A 24,216-nucleotide genomic window follows, 5' to 3' on the forward strand; every position below is an offset into this window, starting at 1 on the left:
CAGTCCCAAAATAAAATGCAAGCCAAACCCCCATACATGGTGGTGTGACAAGGAGCACGAGAAGGGGAGAAGGAGACGAAGAGAGAATGGGAGGGAGAAGACAATGTGAGAAAAGACGAATAAGAGAGGGAAGAAAAAGAGGTGATGCGTGTAAAAAACAAATAAAAAAGTTCCTCCCAACAGTACCATTGATATTATACAATTCGTTCCCTGAAAAAAAAGTTAAATCAACGCTACTTCATAATCATACTTATAATTTAATTACCATATACTATCTAATTGAAGTCATCAAACTCACGATCGCCATGTACTTAATTAGGTATTAGCCACCTCTCAACCAAATTCTTAAATTAGTCTACAAAATTATAATTATTTATTATTTTACTTTTACAATTATTAAATAAAATTTTAATTCTTATAATTAAAAATTACTTGGTATTTTAGTATTTAATATTAAGAATTTATCAATTTGATATTTGAAGTTTACAATTATAAGAATTTAAGTTTTTTTATAATATTGTTGTGCATTAATCAATTTAGGCTTCTTTGAAATAGAAAAGAAAAAAGAAAGAAAGGAGAAGGATAAAACAAGCCTTATAATCCTTTAAGTGTTTGGAACATTTTAATTAAATTAAAAATGGGAAACAAAGAAAAAAGAAATGTAAAATCCATATATCTATACCATCAATAAAATTATAAAGAAAATACAATTTTTGTTAACTGCTTTTGTAGTGTTTTTTTGGTAAACATTTATAGTGGGATTATTTTACCTTTTAGAAATTACTCAAAAAATAAATTCAAATGTTTGTAGATATTCGTGTCCACTTTTATTTCTATATTTATCTCTCTTACTAGTTTATATTTATAACTATCTTCACGTCTATTATTTCTTTTTTATTTTATTTTTATCAATAATTAGACACATGGTGTCTCTTTTCTCCTAGTATATGTATTTGTTTTGAATGAAAAAAAGAGAGAAAATTGTGGTTTATTTAATAAAATAATTAAATTAGTTATATATATATATATATATATATATATTAAAATATGTATCTTTTTCGAAGGATAACTCACAATTATATATATATATATATATATATATATATATATATATATATATATATATATATCATTAGTCAAAAGTTATTATTATTTTTTAATTATAAAAAATTATAGATTAAATTAAAATAAAATATTTAATATCAAAATATATTAAATATTTAATTTTCGATATACTTATTTTTATTATAAATTTTATTTTAATATAAGTTAATAAATAATTATATATAAAAATTATTATTATTTTATCATAATTTTTTTAAAAAATACATAAACTAATATTAGATTATCTAGAAAAATTATTTTATGTAATTTATACATATTATGTAAACTTTAAATAACCTAAAAATTATTTACTAAATAATTTTATAATTAAAAATATTCTAACATGTAAGTTTCCTAAAAATTAAATATTAAAATTTTATTAATTTATAATTAGAATAAAAATAAATTACATATTGAAAATAATTTATGAAATTTAATTATAAATTAATTAAAAATAAAAATACGTAAACGATTATATGAAATGATATAAAATAAAATTTTAAAAAATTATATAATAAATATTTTTTAATTTATAAAGTTTTATATTTTAAAAAATTAATAACTCTTAATTAACTATACATATAAAATAATATTTATAAAATTAATAAAATAAAATATTTTTTTAGTCATTTATTATTTTATCTTTAACTAAAAAGCTATGAGTTTACTAAAAAAAAATATTTTTTTCATTTTTTAATCCTTTTCACATAAATATCATGTTAGAAAGTGTCACCTCAATATTAATATATTATATTAAAGTTAAAATTTGATTTTAAATAGTTAAAGAAAAAATAAAAATAACTTATTTTAATAAATAAAAAAACTAAATATCTTAATTTAGAAATAAAAAATTAAATAATTAGAACCAATATTTCAATTTATCCTTTTTCTAAATTTGTAATTGAGGTTCATTTAAAAATTTTCCCACCGACGTTTAATAATAGTAATAGAATGTAAAAATTCGGAACACACGTCCCAACAGTCTGTCCACTTCACTCGTGTGACATCGCCAGCTGTATGCACCCCCTCCAAAAGGAAGGACCACTTTACACGTGGCAGTCATACCCAAGTCATCATTTTTTGAAGTAAGGATCAGTTTGGTTTATCTTCAACACACAAAATATTCAGTTTTATATAATTTTTTTTAAAAATTAAAATAATTAATATTATTTGAAGATAAAGTATAATAATATTTAAAATATAAATATATTCTTAAAACATTTTAAATTTAGCATTCACATGCCTCCTTAAAAAAATAACTTTACTAGTAAAATATAAATTACTTTTCAAATATACATAAAAAGTATTCTATTTGTGATTTTTAAGAATTGAGATTTTTTTTATTACATTAAATTAAGATTGGTTATTTCTATTTCTATTTTTGGTTTTGATTTTTTTTATTTTTAACTAAAAATTTGTCACCTTATTTTTGATTTATTCTTTACTTTCAAAGACTTTTATAGAAAACAGAAAAAAATAAAAAAAACATTTTTACTATTTTCTGTAATTTAATAATGAAAAATTATTTATTTTAGAAACAGTAAAATATTTTCTCAAAATAAATAAACAAACTCTAAAATTTTCAATTCATGGATATGATGTTGATATGCTAGTACGTGACCTTATTATTATTTTTCCTTAATCAAAACAAATTTGGAGAATTTCGTACACATTCAAAATTAACCCAATCACAACGGTAGTTATGCATGTCCCAAGATAAATCCTGACCGTTGGATCACGAAAACTGTTCGACCTCTAAGCCATGTTACTCGAATCATAAGCTTACATTTCTCCGTTGACAGTGTAAAATAATGCTACAGAAGAATCTTCACCTTCGAGACAGCGAGTCTGACACATTTATCTTCCATTTCTAGAGAGATAAAAGTTTGGTTTTTGAATAGTTGGTGTGAACTCTGAAGTGTAGTGAAGTGAAGAAGTGAATACTTTTATATTGCACCTGTTTAGTTAGGCTTAGCTGTGTTTTTTTATTTTTACTTTTAAATGTCTCTGAAGTTTGATTTTATTATCAGTTTATCACCATTGACTCTAGGTGAAAGATTCTTCTGATTTCCTCACTTTTTTTTTTTAATTTAATAATATTATAAATTGAGACATTGAGCGTTTTGTGTCCGTTTCTCAATTATGAAGCAGAAACCGTTTCTGGGTGTTAGTGATTCCGAGGAAACTGTTTCTGGTTAGTGGTGTTAATGTCTTTTGAGCATGCAAGACGCGGTTTTGCGGAAGATCAGGGCTTTATCTGATTGCTGATTCTGGAAGCATTACATTTACATGAGTTAATATTTATTCAGAACTTGTCAAAGCAAAGTTTTGAGGTTGTTGATTGGTGATCCTTTCTCTGAGGCATTTTCTATGTCACTACATTAGTGTGTCTGAGACATAGTGATAAAAGTGTTTCTGTGAAGTTTGAAGATTAAGCCACAACATATATTTCTTCAAAGGTTGGTTGGTCCTTATTTTTTTTTTTTAGTTTTTCAATTTTTAATTTTTGGGATTGTTGATTTGATTTGATCTCCTACTTCTGGAAAGAAAAGTAGTGTTCTTTTGCTTCCTTTTGTTTCCAATTTTTGTTTCAGTGAGTGTTAGATTTTGTCTCTAACTATTTGGGGCTTTACAGAAGCATTGGAGAGTGGAAAACAAGGCTGTTTTGTGGATCATTCAATGGCTCTCAACAGGATAAACTCTTGGAATATCAAGCAAGTCAACTTGATTTGAGGTATATAAGATTTTTTTTTTAAATTATATATTTTTTTTCTGGTGATGGTTCATTTTACGAACTAGCGTGTATACAACTGTAGACAGAGACTTGTGTCTTCCCTTCAAAGGAAAACCCCATTTATGAGGAGAAAGATGAAAAAAAAAGCACAGCTAAGTTTATAACAATCCTTGACCGTTGATATGGGTCAGAATCTAGCTGATTAAGCTCTCTCTTCTCTCTCTTCTCTCTCTAGATTCATCTTTCACACTGTCTCACTGCAACAAATCTTTTGTATCATGGTTGAAAAGTAAAGTTGTGGTTTTATTTCCTATTGACCAAAATACCCTTAGAAAGGATACCATATTGCATTTGTGCCATGTGTTAGGTGTGCCTTTTGGAGGGGTACCGTTGGATTTGTGTGTAAATATCTGCCGACGGCTGGCTTCTTTATTGTTTGCTGTTAAAAGTATATTTCCTTCACTGTCATCATCAAAAATATTTCATCTACCATGGTTTAGTTGTATTAAATTATTAATTATTAATAATAATGTTTAATTTTTATTATAACAAATTTAATGTGTGCTCATAGTTTTCCAAGGGCATTGAATGGTCGCTCTTGCTAAAGTGAGAGAAAAGACTAGTGGGGCATGTTTTGGTACTTCAGTTTTGTTGTTCGAGTGTGCTTTCAGTAAACAAGCTTTGTGTGATCATAGGAGATTCTCGAAGTTGTTGGGGTTATTGGGGTGGTTGTTTTTTTGTGCCTCAGAGTTTTCTATTGGAGTCTTAATTTATAATTTACGGATCATACGATTGCAACTGCTCCACCACAGCCTTTTAATTTTCTATGCTTGATATCATTTTTCTATTTACCAATTGGCATCTGGGGGCATTTCTTTGAAGGGTTTGGTTTCCTTGTGTTGTTCCATTTGTGGCAGCTAATAATCAGTTCTGTGCCTACCAAATCGAAGTCATGGTGGAAGATGGTGATGAGGTTGATGCACGTTCCACAGAAGACTGGTTGTTGCATGCACAGGAACTTGTTCCTGTTGTCCTTGATAAGGCCAGAGAGGTCAAGGGATTTGCTGGTAGATGGAAGATGATTGTTGCGAAATTGGAACAGATCCCTTCGCAGTTATCGGATTTGTCGAGCCATCCATGCTTCTCGAAGAATGCTCTTTGCAAGGAGCAGTTGCAGGCTGTGTCAAAAACACTTGGGGAAGCGATTGAATTGGCTGAGTTGTGTGTGAAGGAGAAGTATGAGGGTAAGCTTCGGATGCAGAGTGATCTGGATGCATTGGCTGGGAAGCTTGATTTGAATTTGAGGGATTGTGGGCTTCTGATCAAGACTGGTGTGCTTGGTGAGGCTACTTTGCCATTAACTGTGTCTAGTTCTGTGGCAGAATCAGATGTTGCAACACACAACAACATAAGGGAGTTGCTGGCGCGCCTTCAGATCGGGCACTTGGAAGCGAAGCACCGAGCTTTAGACAGCGTTGTTGAGGCCATGAAGGAGGATGAGAAGAGTGTTTTAGCTGTTCTTGGTCGGAGCAACATTGCTGCTTTGGTTCAATTGCTTACAGCTACCTCTCCCAGGATAAGAGAAAAAACAGTTACTGTAATATGCTCGCTTGCAGAAACCGGTAGCTGTGAAAATTGGCTAGTTTCTGAAGGAGTTCTGCCTCCTCTTATAAGGCTTGTTGAATCCGGCAGTGTGGTGGGGAAGGAGAAGGCAACAATATCCCTTCAGAGGTTGTCGATGTCAGCCGAAACAGCACGAGCAATCGTGGGACATGGCGGGGTTCGTCCATTGGTTGCACTTTGTCAAACCGGTGATTCTGTGTCACAGGCCGCGGCTGCGTGTACTCTGAAGAACATATCAGCTGTTCCTGAGGTGAGACAAGCATTGGCTGAAGAAGGGATTGTGACGGTAATGATCAATCTGCTTAACTGTGGAATTCTGTTAGGTTCCAAAGAGCATGCTGCAGAGTGCTTGCAGAACCTCACTGCAAGCAATGAGAATCTAAGGAAGAGTGTCATATCAGAAGGTGGTGTTAGGAGTCTTCTGGCTTATCTTGATGGTCCACTTCCTCAGGAATCTGCGGTTGGAGCATTGAGGAACTTGGTTGGATTAGTCCCTGAGGAATCCTTGGTTTCCCTCGGTTTGATCCCCCGTTTGACTCATGTGTTAAAGTCCGGATCCTTAGGTGCTCAGCAAGCAGCTGCGGCTGCGATATGCTGCGCTTGCAGTTCCACAGACATGAAGAAAATGGTTGGTGAAGCTGGCTGCATCCCTCTCCTTGTGAAGATGCTTGAGGCCAAGTCAAACAGTGTTAGAGAGGTTGCTGCTCAAGCAATAGCAAGCTTGATGGTTGTGTCTCAGAATCGAAGAGAGGTTAAGAAGGATGATAAGAGTGTGCCAAACTTGGTTCAGTTGCTTGATCCAAGCCCTCAGAATACTGCAAAAAAATATGCAGTTACTTGCCTTGGATCACTTTCTTCATGTAAGAAATGTAAGAAGCTAATGATCTCGTATGGGGCAATTGGGTATCTGAAGAAACTTACTGAGATGGACATTCCAGGAGCTAAAAAGCTGCATGAAAGGTTGGAAAGAGGGAAATTTAGAAGTTTGTTTAGCAAGAAATAGAGGAAAAAAATATTAACTTTTTTTTTTTGTATCAAGAAGCCAAATACTAAGTTGCAAACTGGAATGAAGAAGTTTGCTAATCTATGTATTATAAATCAGTGTTAGATTATATTATAAATATTTAAATTTCTGTACTCTCCCTCTCACTAGTTTTCTTCTGAAATTCTTTTTGGAATTCGAATAATAAGTTAAATCTACTTGTTTTGCTGTTATTTGAACATTTAATCATGTGAAAAATTCATACTCAAGACATATTCTCTTCTGTTTTCATGCAGGGGTTTTCTCCTTTTTTGTTATTCATTGCATGCTTTGTGAATCTGTATAATGATTGTGATCAATGTTGGATTATTTAATAATAATTAAAGTTTCAGTATCCACTGTTTGGGTGGATGTATTTTGTTTTAAATTATAGGTTCTTGAAGATTGTCTGATGATTTCCTTTGGATGCCAACATGTGAAGAAGTTAAAACCTCGTATATCCATCCACCTTTACATTAAACATGGAGTGATTTTTTGTTTTTTTTATTGTGCATTTTGTGAATGAGAAGCAACAGTTCTACAAAAACTTTGAAGTACGAAGTGCACTAAAGCTATTAATGGGATCAGAGTAAGCAAGGGATATAAAAGAGCAAGAAACATTGGCCGCTTTGATGAAAATATGTAATATTTGTAATGGTTTTTTCTTTTTCTTTCTGGATTGATGGTGGTTATAGTTTTTGAAAAAGTTTCGAATTTGATCTTAGTGTCTGACTTTTAAAACTTTGGTTTTAATTCCTGGATTTTGAAAAACATTTAAACCTTGATCTGAGTATAGGAGGAAAAAAATAAAAAGAGCAAGTTTTAATGACTAATACTTAGATATTTAAAAAAATAATAAGGCAACAATTATTGATTTAAAAGTTAAAAATTAAAATAAAAAATTCAATCTAGCTTATATATATTGGCATGTTAATAGTTTAATCGAATAATTTATTACAGAAGTGATGAGTCCACTAAAGAGCTTAAGGACTCTTACCTTCCAGCTTCCTTTTATTTTTTTATGTCATCACCTTCCAGCACTTAAAGTATTTTATAATTTTAATCAATTCTTCAGTTCTGATTTCTTTACAAGAGAAATATATGCTTGGTTCATATTTTAGGTATAAATTAAAGAAATTTGTGTTTGATTCTTGATTTTTTTATTAAGTTTCTAGTAAAATAATAATTTTATTTTTTATTTTTGATACTTTTTTTTATGATAAATTAATAAATTTTATATTTATTTTTTGATAATTTTTTTATTTGTTATAAGTCCTTTTAAAAAGACTGATACCAAATGATTTTTTTTATTATAGAATAAATATAAAATTTTCTAATTTATCATTAATTAAAAAATGTTAAGGATAAAAAATAAAAGTATTATTTTATTAAAGACTCAAAACATAAAATTCAAGTATTTATTATATATAAATAAAAAAATATTTTAAACTAAATGAAAATATTATTTTATTTTAACTTTATTTTTATATTCTAAGATAAATACAGAAAATATAAAATAACAAAACTGTTTTTACTACTTCATAAGCTATTAGCGTGAACTTTCATAAAGTTTTCTAAAATGAAATTTTTTAAGGAAACACTGAAGATAAAATTAAAATAAAAAACACTTGCATATATATAGAGAGAGATTTCTTTTTATATATGTCCAACCTTGCAATAATGCTTTTCTAAAGAAATTCATATGCATTTTTTTAAAACGTAGGGCATATGTCTATCACCACATTAAAAAATGATTTTTTAAGTATAATGTTTACAGAATATCATTAATAATGGTTATCGTCAAAATAAAATTTTATATATTGAATTTGAGATTAATTATGCTGCAAGACCAGACCATGATTGAAGGAATTGTTATGCAGTGAGATCTTAGAATTACTTGATCAATAATTTTAATTAACAATTTTTCTGTTTAAAAAATTAGAAAAATAAAATAAAAATTAACGAATTATACGTGGAGTTAGAAGGCCTCAAACATAAATTTTAGTTAAGATCTCAAAATTTCAGGATACGGGTCCTTAACCCACTAACATTCAACTTTATTTTTGCACTTTATATACTAGCTCACTTTACCAAATATGATACATATATGTTTGAAGTTGGAAGATTGCTCTATTTAATCTAACCTTTTGTAAACTTGGCTTAGTTAGTGTTTCAAAAAGTAAACCTTTACTTGTTAATTGAGGAAGTTGAATAGTGTTAAATAAAATATAATTTTTTTAATCAAAATATTTATAATAAGTTTATAAACTCTTATTTAGTGATTAAAAGCGAATTGTCGTCTAATAATGTATGGAATTTATTTTCAATAAAAATCTTGTATGTAAAATATAACAATAATAAAGTTTGAAATAGTTTGATAAGTTAAGAAAGAGTATTAAAAATTTCATTTTATACTAATTTTATGTCTAATTCTTCTTTGTCGAGTTTATCTTTGTTAACTACTATAAAAAAAATTTCAAAATCAAATTTGATTATAATAAATATTCTTTTGTTATTTTTTCTGGTTCATAAGTATTCTTAAAATTACTACTCACATAATCCTTATATTTCTAATTCTTACAAACAAAATTTTGATATAAAATCAAAGATTCCTTATAACACTCATGGAGGGAAATTACAATGAAATTCTAATATCTGATGATTACTTTGTATATCACAAAGGAAGTATTTCTCAATAAATGATGGACCTGAATACTTGGTGTTCCCAATGGACGAGCTGCTATGTTTGAGTTCCCTTGTTTTTTCTCGTCAGCTCTTCATTGGCTGTCACTGCTTATTTACACCCGAAGGGGGTTTGTGGAAGCAGCGATGGTCCACGACGAGCTTGCGGCAAAGTATCGAAGGTCACAACAGAGGTTGTGGCAGACTACGGAGGTCATGGTAGGGTGAAGGGCGAGATGTGCGAAGGACACATCTATTGTTGTGTAATTACAAACTTGTGTAGGACCTATTAGCAATTAAGAAGACTTTGTGTATCAGTTTTGTGAACGGTTAAAATTCATTTAACTGTAATTAGGCAATGATATTTTTCAAGCTTTACCATTAGTTTAGTTTTGTCTAAGTGTTATAAATACACATTGTAATAAGTCAATTCTCATATGTGCGAATCCGTGCGAAATTCTTTCCCTGTTTTGCATTCACTCTCTCTAGAAAGCATAACTGCCAAATTCACGAAATATGTTGTTTTTCGCTTTCTTTCCTCTCTCTCAAGATCTCACGTTCAAGTGTAGAATCAATTGTACAGTGATCAATTGAATTCCAACAGTTTGGTATCCAGAGCAAGACGATCCACGACCACACACGACGGCGAACATGGCGGAAACTTCAAAAACCAGTGATCAAATCCATGCAAAACTTCCAATCTTTGACGACAACAATTACGAACGATGGACGAAACAAATGAAGGTTGTCTTTAGGTATCAAGGTGTTCTTGATGTCATTCGCAGTGGAGTGACATCGCTTGATGCAGCACCAACGAAGACGGCGAGGGCAACTCACCGTGAACAATTGAATAAAGACGACAAGACGATATACTTTCTCCATCAATGTGTAGATTCAAATGTCTTGGAAAAGATAATTGAATATGAAACGGCCAAAGAAGTTTGGGATGTTCTTGCAACCACTTACGCCGGCGATAAACAAACCAAGAAGGTGAAATTGATGGCTTTAATGCGTCAATTAGGTCAATTGCAAATGGAACCAACCGAAACAGTTACACAATTCGTGAATAGGTTAACTGTATTAACCAACTAGATGAAGAGTTGTGGTGAAGCAGTTACTGATTCAATGAAGGTTGAAAAGGTTATCATGGGTTTAACACCCAAATTTGATAATATAGTTGCTGCAATTGAACAGTCTAAGGACCTAGACACGTTGAAATTGGAACAGTTAATAGGTTCGTTAGAAGCTCATGAATTGAAATTGAAGAATAGAGATGGTGTCAAGAAAGATGAGAAAGAAACTGAGAAAACGTTGTTTACACAATCTCAGAAAAAAAGGAAGTGGTGGTAATGAATCTTGGAAGAAGAAAGGTAAAGGAAAGTGGAAGAGTAACAAGAATGAGGGTGGAAATTCCAAGCAAGAATCTCAGAAGAAAGGAGCTGAGACTGATGGCAAGGGAAAGAAGAAATACAAGGAACACATTCAATGCTATAACTGTCAAAAATGGGGTCACTTTGCAGATGAATGTGTGAATCCTAAAGTGCCTAGTAAAAGGAATGAAGAGGCCCAGTTAGCACGTGACTCTGATGAAGAAGTTGTTGCATTAATAGCAACAATGGATGAAGAATGATGCTGCTGATGACAGTTATTGAAGGTGGCAGAGTAGAATGGTGGTACTTGGATACAGGGTGCTCTAATCACATGACAAGCCATTTAGAATGGTTTTGTGAAATTGACAAAATTGTGAGAAGGAAGATTAGATTTGGTTATGGCAGCTGTGTCATTGCAGAAGGTATTGGAAAGGTAGCCATTAGAAGGGAAGACTGAACAAAAGTAGTAGTGAGTGATGTACTCTATGTTCCACAAATGAAGAGTAACTTGCTTAGTTTGGGGCAATTACTAGAGAAGGGCTACTCAACGAATATGAAGGGAAGTTACATGGAAGTTTTTGATAGCAAAGAGAAGGTAGTATTGAAAGTGTCTATGACAAGCAATAGAATTTTCAAGGTTGGTGTGAACTCTATTGATCAAAAATGTCTTGTTGCACAAGTAGATGATATAGTGTGGAAATGGCATAAGAGGATGGGACATTTGAACTTCAATAGCTTAAAGATGTTGCAGAAGAAGAATATGGTGGTTGGCTTACCTCAAATTGAAGAGCCAAAGAAAATATGTGGAAAATGTTGTGAAGGAAAGCAACCAAGGAAGTCATATAAGTCTGCAATACCAACTAGAGCAACAAAGAAGCTTGCTATCATTCATTCAGATGTGTGTGGACCCTTTGAAGCCAAATCCATCGGAGGTAATTCCTATTTTGTGTCCTTTATAGATGACTATACTAAGAAGATGTGGATTTACCTTATACAGAAAAAAAGTGAAGTGTTTATCATTTTTAAGCAATTTAATCTGTTAGTGGAAAAACAGTATGATAGTTCAATTAAATTGCTTAGAACTAATGGTGGTGGTGAATATACTTCACATGAGTTTGAAGATTTCTATAAAAATGAGGGTATAGCTCACGAAGTAATGGCTCCATATACTCCTCAACACAATGGTACAGCTGAGAGAAGAAATAGAACTTTGCTTAATATGGTAAGATGTATGTTGAGAGAGAAGAATCTTCCACATAAGTTCTGGGCAGAAGCAGTATATACAGCTACTCATATACTGAACAGGTGTCCAACCAAGAGACTAGAAGGCATCACACCTAAAGAAGCATGGAGTGGTGTGAAACCAAGTGTAAAGCACTTTAGAATGTTTGGTTCACTATGTTACAGGCATGTGCCTGAACAAAATAGAAGAAAACTTGATTCTAGAGCACAAGCAATGATGTTGATAGGCTATCATAGCACTGGTGCTTACAAACTATATGATCCAATTCACAAGAAGGTAGTAGTGAGTAAAGACGTGATTGTAGATGAAACAAGAGAATGGAATTGGAAGGAATCAACTGAGCAAGCTACTAGTAAAGTAACAAGCATTCAGCTTGACAGTGACCGATTTGAAGATGAGGAAGAAGTGAATGTGCCTGAACCAACTATTCCGGATGATGATAATGTGAACAATGCCAATGAAAACAATGTTGAGAATATGGATAATGACAATGTGGAACAATTGAGAAGATCTGATAGGATAAGATTCCCATCAGTGAGACTGCAAGGTTATGCCCTGTACCCTGCAGGCTTGTGTGAAGATGTTACTGATATAATGCACTTGGTTCTCATGGCAGAGTTAGAACCTATATCACTTGGTCAAGCATTTTCAAATCCAAAGTGGAAAGAAGCAATGGTGGAGGAATTAAGGTCAATTGAAAAGAATGAAACTTGGCAGATGGTGAATCTACCAAGTAATAAGAGAGCCATTGATGTGAAATGGGTCTACAAGACTAAGATGAAGCCAAATGGTGAGATTGCAAAATATAAAGCTAGGTTGGTCGCAAAGGGTTTCTTGCAACAACCTGGACTTGACTTTAATGAGATATATGCTCCAGTTGCAAGGATTGAGAATGTGAAATTAATAGTAGCATTGGCAAGTCTGAGAAAATGGAGTTTGAATCAACTTGATGTCAAATATGCATTTCTCAATGGGCCATTAGAAGATGAGGTTTATGTGAAGCACGCACCTGGTTTTGAGAAGAAGGGTATGGAAAACAAAGTAATGAAGTTGAAGAAGGCTTTGTATGGACTCAAGCAAGCACCTCGTGCTTGGAATAAGAAAATTGATGCCTCACTGCAGAAGCTAAATTTCACTAAGTGTTCAAGTGAACATGGTGTGTATGTAAGATTGAACATAAATGATGACTTGATAATCATCTACTTGTATGTGGATGACCTGTTAGTGACTGGGAGCAATGAACAAGAGATAGTGAAGCTTAAGAGGCAACTGATGACTGAGTATGAGATGACTGATCTAGGAAAATTGTTTTATTTCCTTGGCATGAATTTGTGTCCTGTGAAAAGGGAATTTTTCTGCATAAGAAGAAGTACATTACAGATGTACTCAAGAGGTTTAAAATGCTTGAGTGCAAACTTGTATCTACACCAGTTGATACTACTATGAAATTGCAGAAAAATGCCACTGATGAAGGTGTTGACTCTACCTTGTTTAGACAGTTAATTGGCTCACTTAGATATGTCTGTCACTCAAGGCCAGACATAGTCTATAGTGTTGGAGTAGCAAGCAGATACATGAAAGTGCCTAAGAGAACTCACATGGTGGCTGCAAAGAGAATACTTAGATATCTCAAGGGCACAATCGATTGGGGAATTTTATTTCCTAGAACAGAAGGACCTGCAACTACTGAGTTAGTAGGATACACTGATGCTGATTGGAGTGGAGATACAGAAGACAGGAAGAGTACTTCTGGTTACATTTTCATGATGGATAAGACTCCAATAGCATGGTGTTCGAAGAAGTACATTGCTGTTCCAGAAGCAAGATGTTGTAGCATTGTCAAGCTGTGAAGCGGAGTACATTGCTGCAACATTTGGTGCAAGTCAGGCACAATGGCTACAAATGTTGTTGCATGAACTGAAAGTTAAGTGTGAAAGTGCTATGAGGTTGAAAGTGGATAACAAGTCAGCTATTGATCTAGCAAAGCATCCAATTTCTCATGGAAGGAGCAAGCATATAGAGATCAAGTATCATTTCCTAAGAGATCAAGTGGCCAAAGGGAAACTAGCAGTGGAGCATTGCAATACAGAAGATTAGTTAGCAGATATGCTAACAAAGGGTTTGAAGACCAGCAAGTTTGAAGCTATGAGGAGCAAAATAGGAATGTTAAGCCTTGCAAGTTTGAATTAAGGAAGAGGATTGTTGTGTAATTACAAACTTGTGTAGGACCTATTAGTAATTAAGAAGACTTGTGTATCAGTTTTGTGAACGGTTAAAATTCATTTAATTGTAATTAGACAATGCTATTTTTCATGCTTTACCATTAGTTTAGTTTTTCCTAAGTGTTATAAATACACATTGTAATAAGTCAATTCTCATATGTGCGAATACGTGAGAAATTCTTTCCCTATTTTGCATTCTCTCTCTAAAAAGCATAACTGCCAAATTCACAAAATATGGTGTTATTTGCATTTTCGACTGCCCTCAGTTAGAAAAAATAACATGTTCTGCAGTGTCTTTCATCAATTTGAAAGAGTTGAAGGTGACACTCACTCTGTGAAAGGATGGAGTATTTATTCACATTTTCAACCGCCAAAAGTTTTGTACAACTTGAGACCCTATCTATAGAGAATTGTGAATCAATAATTATCTCAACACTACAGTCGAGAAGTAGGCCATTCATTATCATAATATAATTGTTTTTTTAACACTAAATTGAAAAATAAATGAGTTACACTTTTGCCTTTTTTTTTTAATGTAAACACGTTTCTTAATGAGTGTGAATAATTATGTGAGTGTCAAATATTTTTTCTTTTTTATAACTTTTTCCTTAGAAAAAAATTTATTTTCTGTAACTTTTAATGTCACTATCAACTAATTTTCAACATCTCTTATTATTGATTTTAGTTTTTTAGAAGGTAGAGTGGAGTTTAAATATCTTCATTATCGATTTTGAAAATTCATTTTTTAAGGTCACAAAATTTATATATAGTAAAGGTTCAAAGTTAATTTAGTTGTTAATCATGATGAGATCACCACGAGAGAAAAAAACTCTTTATAAATCTCAAAGAACATATTTTTATCACACTTCTTTAAACACATATTTTTAATTGGTTAAAATTTATTAAAAATTATAAAAAAATCATTAAATATAATATAGAATTTATCAATTTTTTCATTTTAATAAATTTCAATCAATAAAAAAATACATTTAAAGAAGTATAAAGAAAATGTGTTACTAACATTTCTCTTTACATTAAACTGATTTTCAAATATAACAAATATTCATCTTTTAAGGAAAAAGAACATGTATTTTAACATAAGAGGAAACGAAAATGATATAATATAAGCATTTAATTATCATGATGACAGTAATTCGCTCCAAAATATTTCATTACAAAGAAAATGATAATGATGTTATATAAGCATTTATATATCTACCTTGTGCTATAACTTTTTATGTAGAAGAATAGGGAGAACAAGGATTGATTTCTAAACTATCTAGTCACAAAGACTCGAATACGTACTAATACCAGTCAATAATCCCAAAAATTTAAGTCGTTGGGTGAAAGCCTATGTGAATGATTTTCTATAGCAGCTATACTTCCAGAACGCGTGTTGGCATACTACACATGGACGCTGATCAGAATTTTAAAATGAATTCTGCACTTCAATTTAACAACTTGATTTGACTACTTTTATTAAAATGGCGGCAGATATTGTATATATGGTGTAAAATTATAATCACCAATTAAAAAATTATCATGCATATCCTTGCATTTTATCATATAATAAGTAATAAGTGAAATTTTGTTTTAAATAAGAATATTAAAAGCACCCTCAAATATATTTATAAGTTTAAATATCTTTTGGTTTCTCAAATTAAGTTCTGTATTTTTTCCCATTAAATTTAAATTTAAATTTTTTTAATCTCTCAAATTTATAAAAATATGTTTTTAATCCCTGCTAATGATTGTTGGTGGTTTGCATCCACAGTTTGCGACAATTTTTTTATTGCAAAAAGACTAAAAAGTACATCACAAATTTTGATTAATTAAAAAAAATAAATATTAATTTAGAGACTAAAAAATACAACCTCCTAAAATTAAAGAACTAAAACATATGTAAGTTTTGTTTATATATTAAGCTCTTCAAATTAATAATTGTACTTTGCATGTACAGGCGGAAAAGTCTGCATGTGATATGCAATATTTGACATTTGGTTATCATCCCCATTTAGAAGAGATATGGCTTGGTGTAGTTCCAATCCCAAGTGACAATTGCTTCAACAAGTAATTTGAAATATTTATCTGTGGTGAAATGTGAATCCTTATCCCATGTGATTCCTTTTTATTTACTTCCATTTCTGGGTAACTTGAAAGATATCACTGTAAGGAATTGTGAATCAGTTAAGGCTATATTTGATGTGAAAGATATAGGAGCAGATGTGAAACCGGCTTCTCAGCTTTCTCTTCCATTGAAGAACTGATTCTAGATGAGTTGCCAAATCTGGAGTATAGTATATCTGGAATCTGAATAATCCTGATGAAATAATTAGCCTTCAAGACTTACAAGAAGTGTACATTTCAAACTGTCAAAGCCTTAAAAGTTTGTTTCCAAAATCAGTGGCCAATCATCTTGTTAAGCTTGATGTGAAACAATGTGAGAGAGCCTTAAATTAAAAGTTTGTTTCCAACATCAGTGGCCAATCATCTTGTTAAGCTTGTGAAACATTGTGAGAGGTTGGAGGAAATTTTTGTAGAGGATGAAGCAGCCTTGAAGGGAGAAACTAAACAGTTCATTTTCCATTGTCTGACCTCATTAATACTACGGGAATTGCCAGAGCTCAAACATTTCTACCACATGGAAAACACTTGCTAGAATGGCCTATGCTAACATCTCTAGATATATATCACTGTCACAGGTTCAAATTGTTTACAACTCAGCATCATAGTTGTCAAGTTGCAGATATAGAGGATCAACTTTGTTGATCTTCAATTGATCAGCAAGCCATTTTCTCAGTTGAAAAGCTATTACAGTAACTTTCTCTTGAGTTTTGATGCTGTGCTTGCACGTCTTAATACGGATAAATTGCAAAAGAATACTAGCCACACACATTATTGTGACATTCCATGCCGGTTCAAATGGTTTGCATCCACTTTCTATTAATTAATTGGACGAATATAAAATAGTTTTTCATTATCATTAAATCGTAAATTATTATTAATATAACTTTTAAATCATCATTCTAATTAATTCTAATTAACATATATGATATATTATAATTGAATACATTGTAATTTATATTTTTAATGCTTAGTATTTTTTCTCTAAAAAAATATCAAAGTATTACTAGTATTTTTCTTTCATTAAATAGCTCCAGATGATAATAGAAGATATCCCACTTGTAACTATTTTTATGTAATGGGTAATCCTTAGACATAGAATCATATATGACATTATGACTAATTTATATTTCAACGGTAGGATTAAATATGTAGAAGTACTGAAAGGATATTTAATTTTTTTCTATTGTGATTAATCTACGGTATATAAAATTTGTTGAACTTGTTATAATGTAAGGCGTTGCTAGCTAGCATTTTCTGTAAATGCAATTAATGGAAAGAAAAAATTAGAAGATATCAAATGCTGCACATCACAAGAAAAAATTAGAAGATGTCAAACTGCAGTGCTATATATCATGAGGATGATGAGTCAACTATATTCTCAAGTGGAATATTTGAAAAGATCTCCAGCATTGAAAATCTTGAAGTTGCTTGTAGTTCCTTCAATGAAATATTCTCCTCGATCCCAAAAACCTAGTGCTCATTTTACCAAAATTGTTTCAGAGCTGAGAGGGCCTACATTTGAATAATCTCCACAAGCTTAGTTCCATAGGGTTAGAGCACTAGAAACATTGAAGGTGATGATTAACTGCCCTTGCCTGAAAATCTTAGTGCCATCCACTGGGTCCTTTTAAAATCTTACATCTTTGAATGTTACTGGATGTCATGGATTAATATTGATATATTTGTTCACATTCCAAACAGCCAGAAGTTTAGGTCATCTGAAGAGCTTGTTCAATTCCTAAAGGATGGCCAAGCTATACAGGAAATAGTGTCCAAAGATGGAGATCATGAATCCAATGACGAACAAATAACATTTGAGTAGCTCTGCGTTTTGACTCTTGGATCTTTACCAAGCATCGTAGGGGCAAACGACCAAAGGGTATTTTATTTTTCTTTCAAATTTGTTAAAAGGAAACAAATTTAAATTTATACTAAAAAGAGGCAAGTCTTAGGATAATTTACAAGATTTCTGAATTGAAAATCATCACATATTATTTTATAACTTTTTTTTATTGAAGTCATAAAATTTATGACTTCAATTGTTTATTTTTTTTACATGATTTTAAAGTTAAAAAATAAATTTTTTTCCACACAACTTTAAAAGTAATAATGATTTTTTTCTTTTATTGAAGTCGTAATTATATTATGATTTTTTCACCTACGTAATTTTAAAAAAATCATAAATATTTTTTATTTTAATTATTTAATAAATTAATATATATATATATATATATATATATACATTTTTTATTTAATATTTTTATATTTTTACTAATATTAAAAATTATTATTCATTTTGTAAATTAAAAAATAATAAAAAGATTTAAATTTAAATAAACATATTAAAAAGTAATTTGTTTGACAAAAATATTATAATATTTTATTACTAATATCAATAAATAATATTAACTTATAACTTATTAAATAATATTATCACCATTATCTATCGCCTTTATAAAACAAAAAATACTTTTTTTTAAAATTTTTTAAAGATAAGCTTTTTACGTCAAAGCATAGTGGACTGGCCTTTGTTGAATGTTGAGATGCGTATGGCAAAATAAAACCAAACCAACGCAGCAGCTGAGTTGAATCCATCTTCTCCATCACACTCATCATCCAATCAAACGGAGCTTCAAGCTCCCAACGCGTGGCACGTTGACATCGGAGTCATCGAACGGTGCAAGATTGTTCCTGGTCGGAGACGAAACCATTGTCCATAGATCATTATTAATAATATTTCACATTTGTTTGGTTGCTCCGAAAAGAGAGGACCAAACAAGCCCTTATCATAACTCTATCTAACACATAACATAGGACAGGCCCAAAACCAAAAAAAAGCCTCGTCTCTCGTGCCGATTCTCCAGGACAATTCCCTTCACCCAACCTAATTGGTACTTGGTACTCTCTCTCTCTCTTTCTCTTTTGTTTCTTTCTTTCTTTTTTTGGTTGCTGTTTTTTCTTTTTGAATTTAGAGTTGAGAATTCACGTGCCCCAGTTGGTTGATCTACCTTGCAGCTTGAGATAGTAAAGTCGCAAACTTTGAAGGTGGGGATTGCGAGTTACGATTCTGGGTCAACTTAAAGGGGGTGTTGATTTGATTGGGTGGTTGGGATTTTATGATTTGATTTGATGGGTTGGTTGTTATTGTTGTTGTTGCTATGGATGTTGTGTTGCTTTTAAGTGTGTTTGGTTGCGTTGAGAATGATTAGGATGAGGGAAATCGAAGATTTTGAAGATGTGGTTGTTGTTATGACAGAGGAAAGGGATTGATGTAACTGGACTACAGGGTAGTTCTCGGATGGATCGATTCTCTTTCTCTCTTTTATCTTTTTTCATGTGCCAAACATGGCGTGATTAGGTTAAGCTTTTTGTTTTGACAAATGAATTTTAATCCTTATTAATGGATTATAAGTAATTTTGATGACTGCCTTATTCAATTTTTTATTTTTTGTTTTTTATTTTTTATGGTGGGGATGATTTATTGAAAGCTGTTTGAATGAATAGTCTATTGTTATTGGAGAAACTTGGATGCCAATGCTCTTAGATTTGCTCGTTGGTTTCAATATTTTGGCCTAGATAAGTTAAGTGTTTGTCTGACTGATGTTCTTTTGGGTGAATTCTAAGTACCCTGGTGAATATGCAGATATCTAGTTTTTTTATTCTCGCAAATAACCCAGAGTGACTTACTAACTAGCCTATTATACTGTAGCTAATTCCATTCCCCCTTGTAATTTCATCCAAGTTCTTATTTGGAAATAGCTCCAGGATTGAGTGTTATGTATTACTTAGAGTTTCAAGGATGCCTCTTAAACCTTGCAAGATGAGACCTAAAGTAGCCACAGTTGGAAGTGCCAATACAATATTTATGGAGTTTTATTCTATTCTACTGAGACACCCTCACCAATTGACTCTTACTCTATTTCCAAGGATGACGGTGTTGGAGATGCCTTCTTGTTTATGACAGAGCACAACTGTATTATTTGATCCATGCTGACTCCACTTAGTGAAAAAATGCTTTTGTTGTTAGGAGGATTAACTGGTCAATTAGTGGTTGCTTGAGTGCTCTGAACAGTACTTGTGACTTAAGCAAGGATTATATTAGGGATTTGGTGGGGTGGAGATTAAATGCTATCTGTGTACGAAATCACAGTTGGACTGCTATTGCAATTAATAAAATAGGGTAGAAGTCTAGAAGATGAAAGATGAAAAATAATCTAGGGTTTACCACAAGAGTCAATAGTGGTGTTGTATTGAAGCACAGATGAGTAAATTGCTCAAGAATGAATCACTAATCTCTCTCTTAATGAATATTTTGCAGTTTCCTGCCCAAATTAACCGATTCACAAAATTTAGGGGATGTCACTTGGTGTTTGTGAGGTGGGTAATAAAAAAGCAGAACCTACTACATGATTTTTGCCCCATTTTTTACCTAGCACTTGAGGTTTGAAGCTATTGTAGTTGAAGAATGTATGCCCCAATAGGCTAGAATTGGAAGTTTACGGGTTATCTACTTTCTGTAATTTAACATTCTTTAGTTTTTACTATGTTTAGTTCCTTGCATGAAAGTTGAGAGAATAAATGAAAATGAAAAGAAAATGAGTTTGCAAGTAAATTGAAATCGGATGAAATCGTGTTTTCTCTGTTCTTCACTTTTTAGATATGAATGGCGTGTAACCGTTGGATTTTATGGTTGCAAGAAGAACGAGTTTTCAAATGCACATATATTATAAACACTCAAACTGGACATTATCACATGATGCCACTTTGATAAGAGTGGAAGGTCTACTAAATATTCTTGCTAACTGATTATCATGGTTTCTTGGTGAGGATTTTGGGAAAGTGTTATATTTTAATTCTCAGAAAGATTAGCAACATTTTTTTTGAAACATTTTGATAATATCTTTGTCTTACTTTTTTAATGTCTGCATTAGTTGATGAGTTTAAGTGTTTAAAAACTTAATATATGAATCTTTGATTTTAAACAATATAACTTTTAACTTTGCCTACTCCTTTCTCCTAATTTAGTTGACATGAACTGTGCTGTGATTTTGTTATATGGCAGCAATTAGTGTAGAAGATGAGTACGTTGGATGCAACAAGGGCTGAACTTGGTCTTCTTGTTTTATATTTGGGCAAGGCTGAAGCAAGGGACAAAATATGCAGGGCAATACAATATGGTTCCAAATTTTTGAGTAACGGGGAACCTGGTACTGCTCAGAATGTCGACAAAACAACCAGCTTGGCACGAAAAGTCTTCCGTCTTTTTAAGGTTAGGTTCTTTTTACTTTCCAAGTTTTGAAACATGCTTTTTCATCGATTCATTTTTTTTTTCTGTTTTTGTCATTTGGGTAGTGGCAGTTTTTTTTAATCAGCCAAATAAAATAAATATATTCATAAACGGCACCTGTGGTACTAATAGTCAAATACACACACCCTCATAAACAGAGAAATCCCCACATATGTCATCATGGTTAAAAAAATATTTATGCCCTAATGACAAGCATAAATAAAATGTAACCTGGATTTGCACAAAAGAGAACCCATCTACTCATCTTTGATTTGTTCTCATAAGATATACCCCAGGACATGTAAATTTGCTGCCCTTATCCTACTGCATACCCAATAGATGTACATAACTATCATCAACAAATAGGATAACCAATGAATCCCTGACCTCAAAATCTGTGTCCCAACAAAAAAAGTGCACCATCAGAGAGCACCAATCCTGCTTGCACCTCACCTCTTGACAGCCATTGACCACGTTTTTAATACTCACACTCAAATAATCTAGCACACCATAAAACTCCCTACCAAAATCGATCCTCCCAAGGTCCACTCGCTATGTACACAAATGCACCGTTCTCATGACCACAGGCCACTTGAATTGACCAGCACCTCTGCACTTCTGCATTTAGGTAGTGGCAGTTTATACTGATACTTCTTTGTTCCATTTTCCTTATGTGTATCCCCTTTGATTGATTTGTTTATAAAAGATGAGAAATCTGAAATATGCATAATTTTCTTTTTTCTTTTTTTGGGTTCTGGGGGACATAATTGGAAAAGGGATAAATCAAAGAAAGTCAAATACTTTATCTTTCGGCATATAATTTTGTGAAAGGTAGGCCTGCCATGGTGGCACCATAAGGCGCAATGGCGTGTTTATATGGAGGAATTTTGGCCTTCCACCATGTTCCGCCATCTGCCATTGATAACACTGGTTGCATATTAATTAATTCATGCAATGACCATCACTCTTCACTCTTTAATTCGCAGTTTGTCAATGACCTACATGCTTTGATAAGTCCAACACCACAGGGCACTCCCCTCCCCCTAATTCTGTTGGGAAAGGTATGTGAACTCTAAGAACATTTCTCCTTTTTTTCATCTTTGTTTTATTTTCCTAATATCTTGTTGAATTTTTTTTCAGTCCAAGAATGCACTACTCTCCACTTTCTTGTTTCTTGATCAATTTGTGTGGCTTGGCAGAACAGGCATCTACCAGGTTGGAAATAATAAAATCTATATTTTTCTTTAGCATCATGTTTGTTTCTGTATTATTATATTGAAATACCATCTAGTGGTACAAGAGTTTTGTGTTTAATTACAGAATAAAGAGCGCACTGAACTAATTGGTCGGATATCTCTTTACTGTTGGCTGGGTTCCTCAGTGTGTACCACCTTAGTTGAGGTTTGTGGCTTTCCTACCTTCATTGATGCTAATAGGTGTGCATCTATGCTCTCATTTTCCTTCACTGATAACCTCTGTGACATCTTTTACTTATTTGATCAGCTTGGGGAGCTTGGAAGGCTTTCTTCATCAATGAAGAAGTTAGAGAAAGATCTCAAGAACAAGAATAAATATGATGTATGTTGTTGATCCTTGTGCATAAATTCTTCAAACTTTCTGTTTTTGGTTTCTTTGGACTGTGATTGCCTTCCTTTTGTATGTGTATTCATCACCTATATATATGGCTGCAGAATGAGCAATACCGTGCCAAACTAAACAAGTCAAATGAGAGAACTCTATCACTTATCAAAGCAGGAATTGATACAGTGGTAGCAGTTGGACTGCTTCAATTGGCACCCAAGACAGTTACTCCTCGCGTGACTGGGGCATTTGGATTTGTTTCGTCTCTAATATCTTGTTATCAGGTACCAGCTAGTATAATTGTAGTTTTTTTCCTTTGTGCTTTTATTTTCCTACCCTAATAAAACCTTGTATCCATGTCTCATCTGTGTGTATAAACACATTTCTTTTGGACAACTATTGACCAAGGGATACAAAAATACAGACAAAATTAGCTCTTGACCTTTTTTTACCATCAAGAACATTAACAACCGCATTAGCAATGTTTTGAATTAAGTTTCATTATTATAGTTGTCACACTTGATCATTGGAAGGTCGTGATTTTTTTCTTTAGCTGTAAATATTCGTAGGAGTACCAGTTTCACTGACAAGAATTTCTGGATTGTGCAATGCAGTTGCTTCCTGCCCCAGCCAAGTCCAAAACTTTGTGAAGTGTGGAAGAATAAAATGGTTCCCATGAGGTGTCATTGTTGTCAAATAATTATATGAATTGGTCAGGAAATGTCGGTTGATGTGAGCATTGACCAATTTTCATCATAGTTACAAGTTCTCAAAAACTGCTGTGTAGGGTATCTTTCTATTTTGGTCTTTCAAAATATATGCAACAATATTATGTTGCTCCATAATTTACAAATACATGAATTTGTACCCTAAAAGACATGCAATATCAAATCGGTTCCCCCACTTCCCCTCAATGCTCGTTTCATTGTGTTATCAAAACGGTCCTTCAAATAACTTCATATTGATCCTTGAAGGACAAAATTGGATGCGTTGATTTATCATTAAAGGTTTAATTTGATGCTTATAAAAGGCTAATGCAATGTCGTTTATGAGTCATGACTAAAATGTTTATTTATTCGTCATTGTTTTCCTAGAGTGAGAATGAATGGTATATCCCACTAAGCAAGTTGCTACTGGTCATATGAGCTAGTGCATTCTACTGTTATGACCAAGCCACGCATTAAGATTGCTGGTACTCGTGATGACATCAGGGGTTGATTGG

At 32.3% G+C, this 24,216-nt stretch overlaps 2 protein-coding genes across 9 annotated transcripts; both read left to right on the top strand.

Moving 5' to 3' along the window:
- The first annotated feature begins 2,910 nt into the window (after nt 1-2,910).
- Nucleotides 2,911-6,601, top strand: LOC114396376 (protein ARABIDILLO 2-like). Of its 2 annotated transcripts, XM_028358305.1 has the most exons (4): nt 2,911-3,154; nt 3,256-3,563; nt 3,740-3,838; nt 4,756-6,601. In XM_028358305.1, the coding sequence occupies exon 4, from the start codon at nt 4,791-4,793 to the stop codon at nt 6,462-6,464; it is 1,674 nt and encodes a 557-aa protein (XP_028214106.1). In that variant the 5' UTR covers nt 2,911-3,154; nt 3,256-3,563; nt 3,740-3,838; nt 4,756-4,790; the 3' UTR covers nt 6,465-6,601. The 2 variants fall into 2 exon arrangements, with proteins under 2 accessions (XP_028214106.1, XP_028214107.1); XM_028358306.1 differs by lacking the exons at nt 2,911-3,154; nt 3,256-3,563; nt 3,740-3,838 and adding an exon at nt 4,046-4,286.
- A 12,130-nt stretch (nt 6,602-18,731) lies between these two features.
- Nucleotides 18,732-23,913, top strand: LOC114396537 (peroxisomal membrane protein 11C-like). Of its 7 annotated transcripts, none has more exons than XM_028358566.1 (9): nt 18,732-19,024; nt 19,122-19,171; nt 21,189-21,395; nt 22,400-22,474; nt 22,554-22,628; nt 22,734-22,814; nt 22,917-22,991; nt 23,105-23,278; nt 23,609-23,913. In XM_028358566.1, the coding sequence occupies exons 3-9, from the start codon at nt 21,204-21,206 to the stop codon at nt 23,642-23,644; spliced, it is 708 nt and encodes a 235-aa protein (XP_028214367.1). In that variant the 5' UTR covers nt 18,732-19,024; nt 19,122-19,171; nt 21,189-21,203; the 3' UTR covers nt 23,645-23,913. The 7 variants fall into 7 exon arrangements, with proteins under 7 accessions (XP_028214367.1, XP_028214365.1, XP_028214366.1 ...); XM_028358564.1 differs by having other exon boundaries at nt 19,142-19,171; XM_028358565.1 differs by lacking the exon at nt 19,122-19,171 and adding an exon at nt 20,445-20,503.
- Nucleotides 23,914-24,216: the final 303 nt, after the last annotated feature.

The sequence above is a fragment of the Glycine soja genome, chromosome 18, assembly GCF_004193775.1.
Source record: "Glycine soja cultivar W05 chromosome 18, ASM419377v2, whole genome shotgun sequence".
NCBI lineage: Eukaryota > Viridiplantae > Streptophyta > Magnoliopsida > Fabales > Fabaceae > Glycine > Glycine soja.

What these genes read in the sequence shown, in the direction of transcription:
- LOC114396376 (XM_028358305.1), top strand. Translation starts at nt 4,791, where the DNA reads ATGGTGGAAGATGGTGATGAGGTTGATGCACGTTCCACAGAAGACTGG.
- LOC114396537 (XM_028358566.1), top strand. Translation starts at nt 21,204, where the DNA reads ATGAGTACGTTGGATGCAACAAGGGCTGAACTTGGTCTTCTTGTTTTA. An exon ending in AAGTCTTCCGTCTTTTTAAG is followed by an intron (nt 21,396 to 22,399) that starts GTTAGGTTCTTT and finishes TTTAATTCGCAG; the next exon opens with TTTGTCAATGACCTACATGC. An exon ending in CCCTAATTCTGTTGGGAAAG is followed by an intron (nt 22,475 to 22,553) that starts GTATGTGAACTC and finishes ATTTTTTTTCAG; the next exon opens with TCCAAGAATGCACTACTCTC.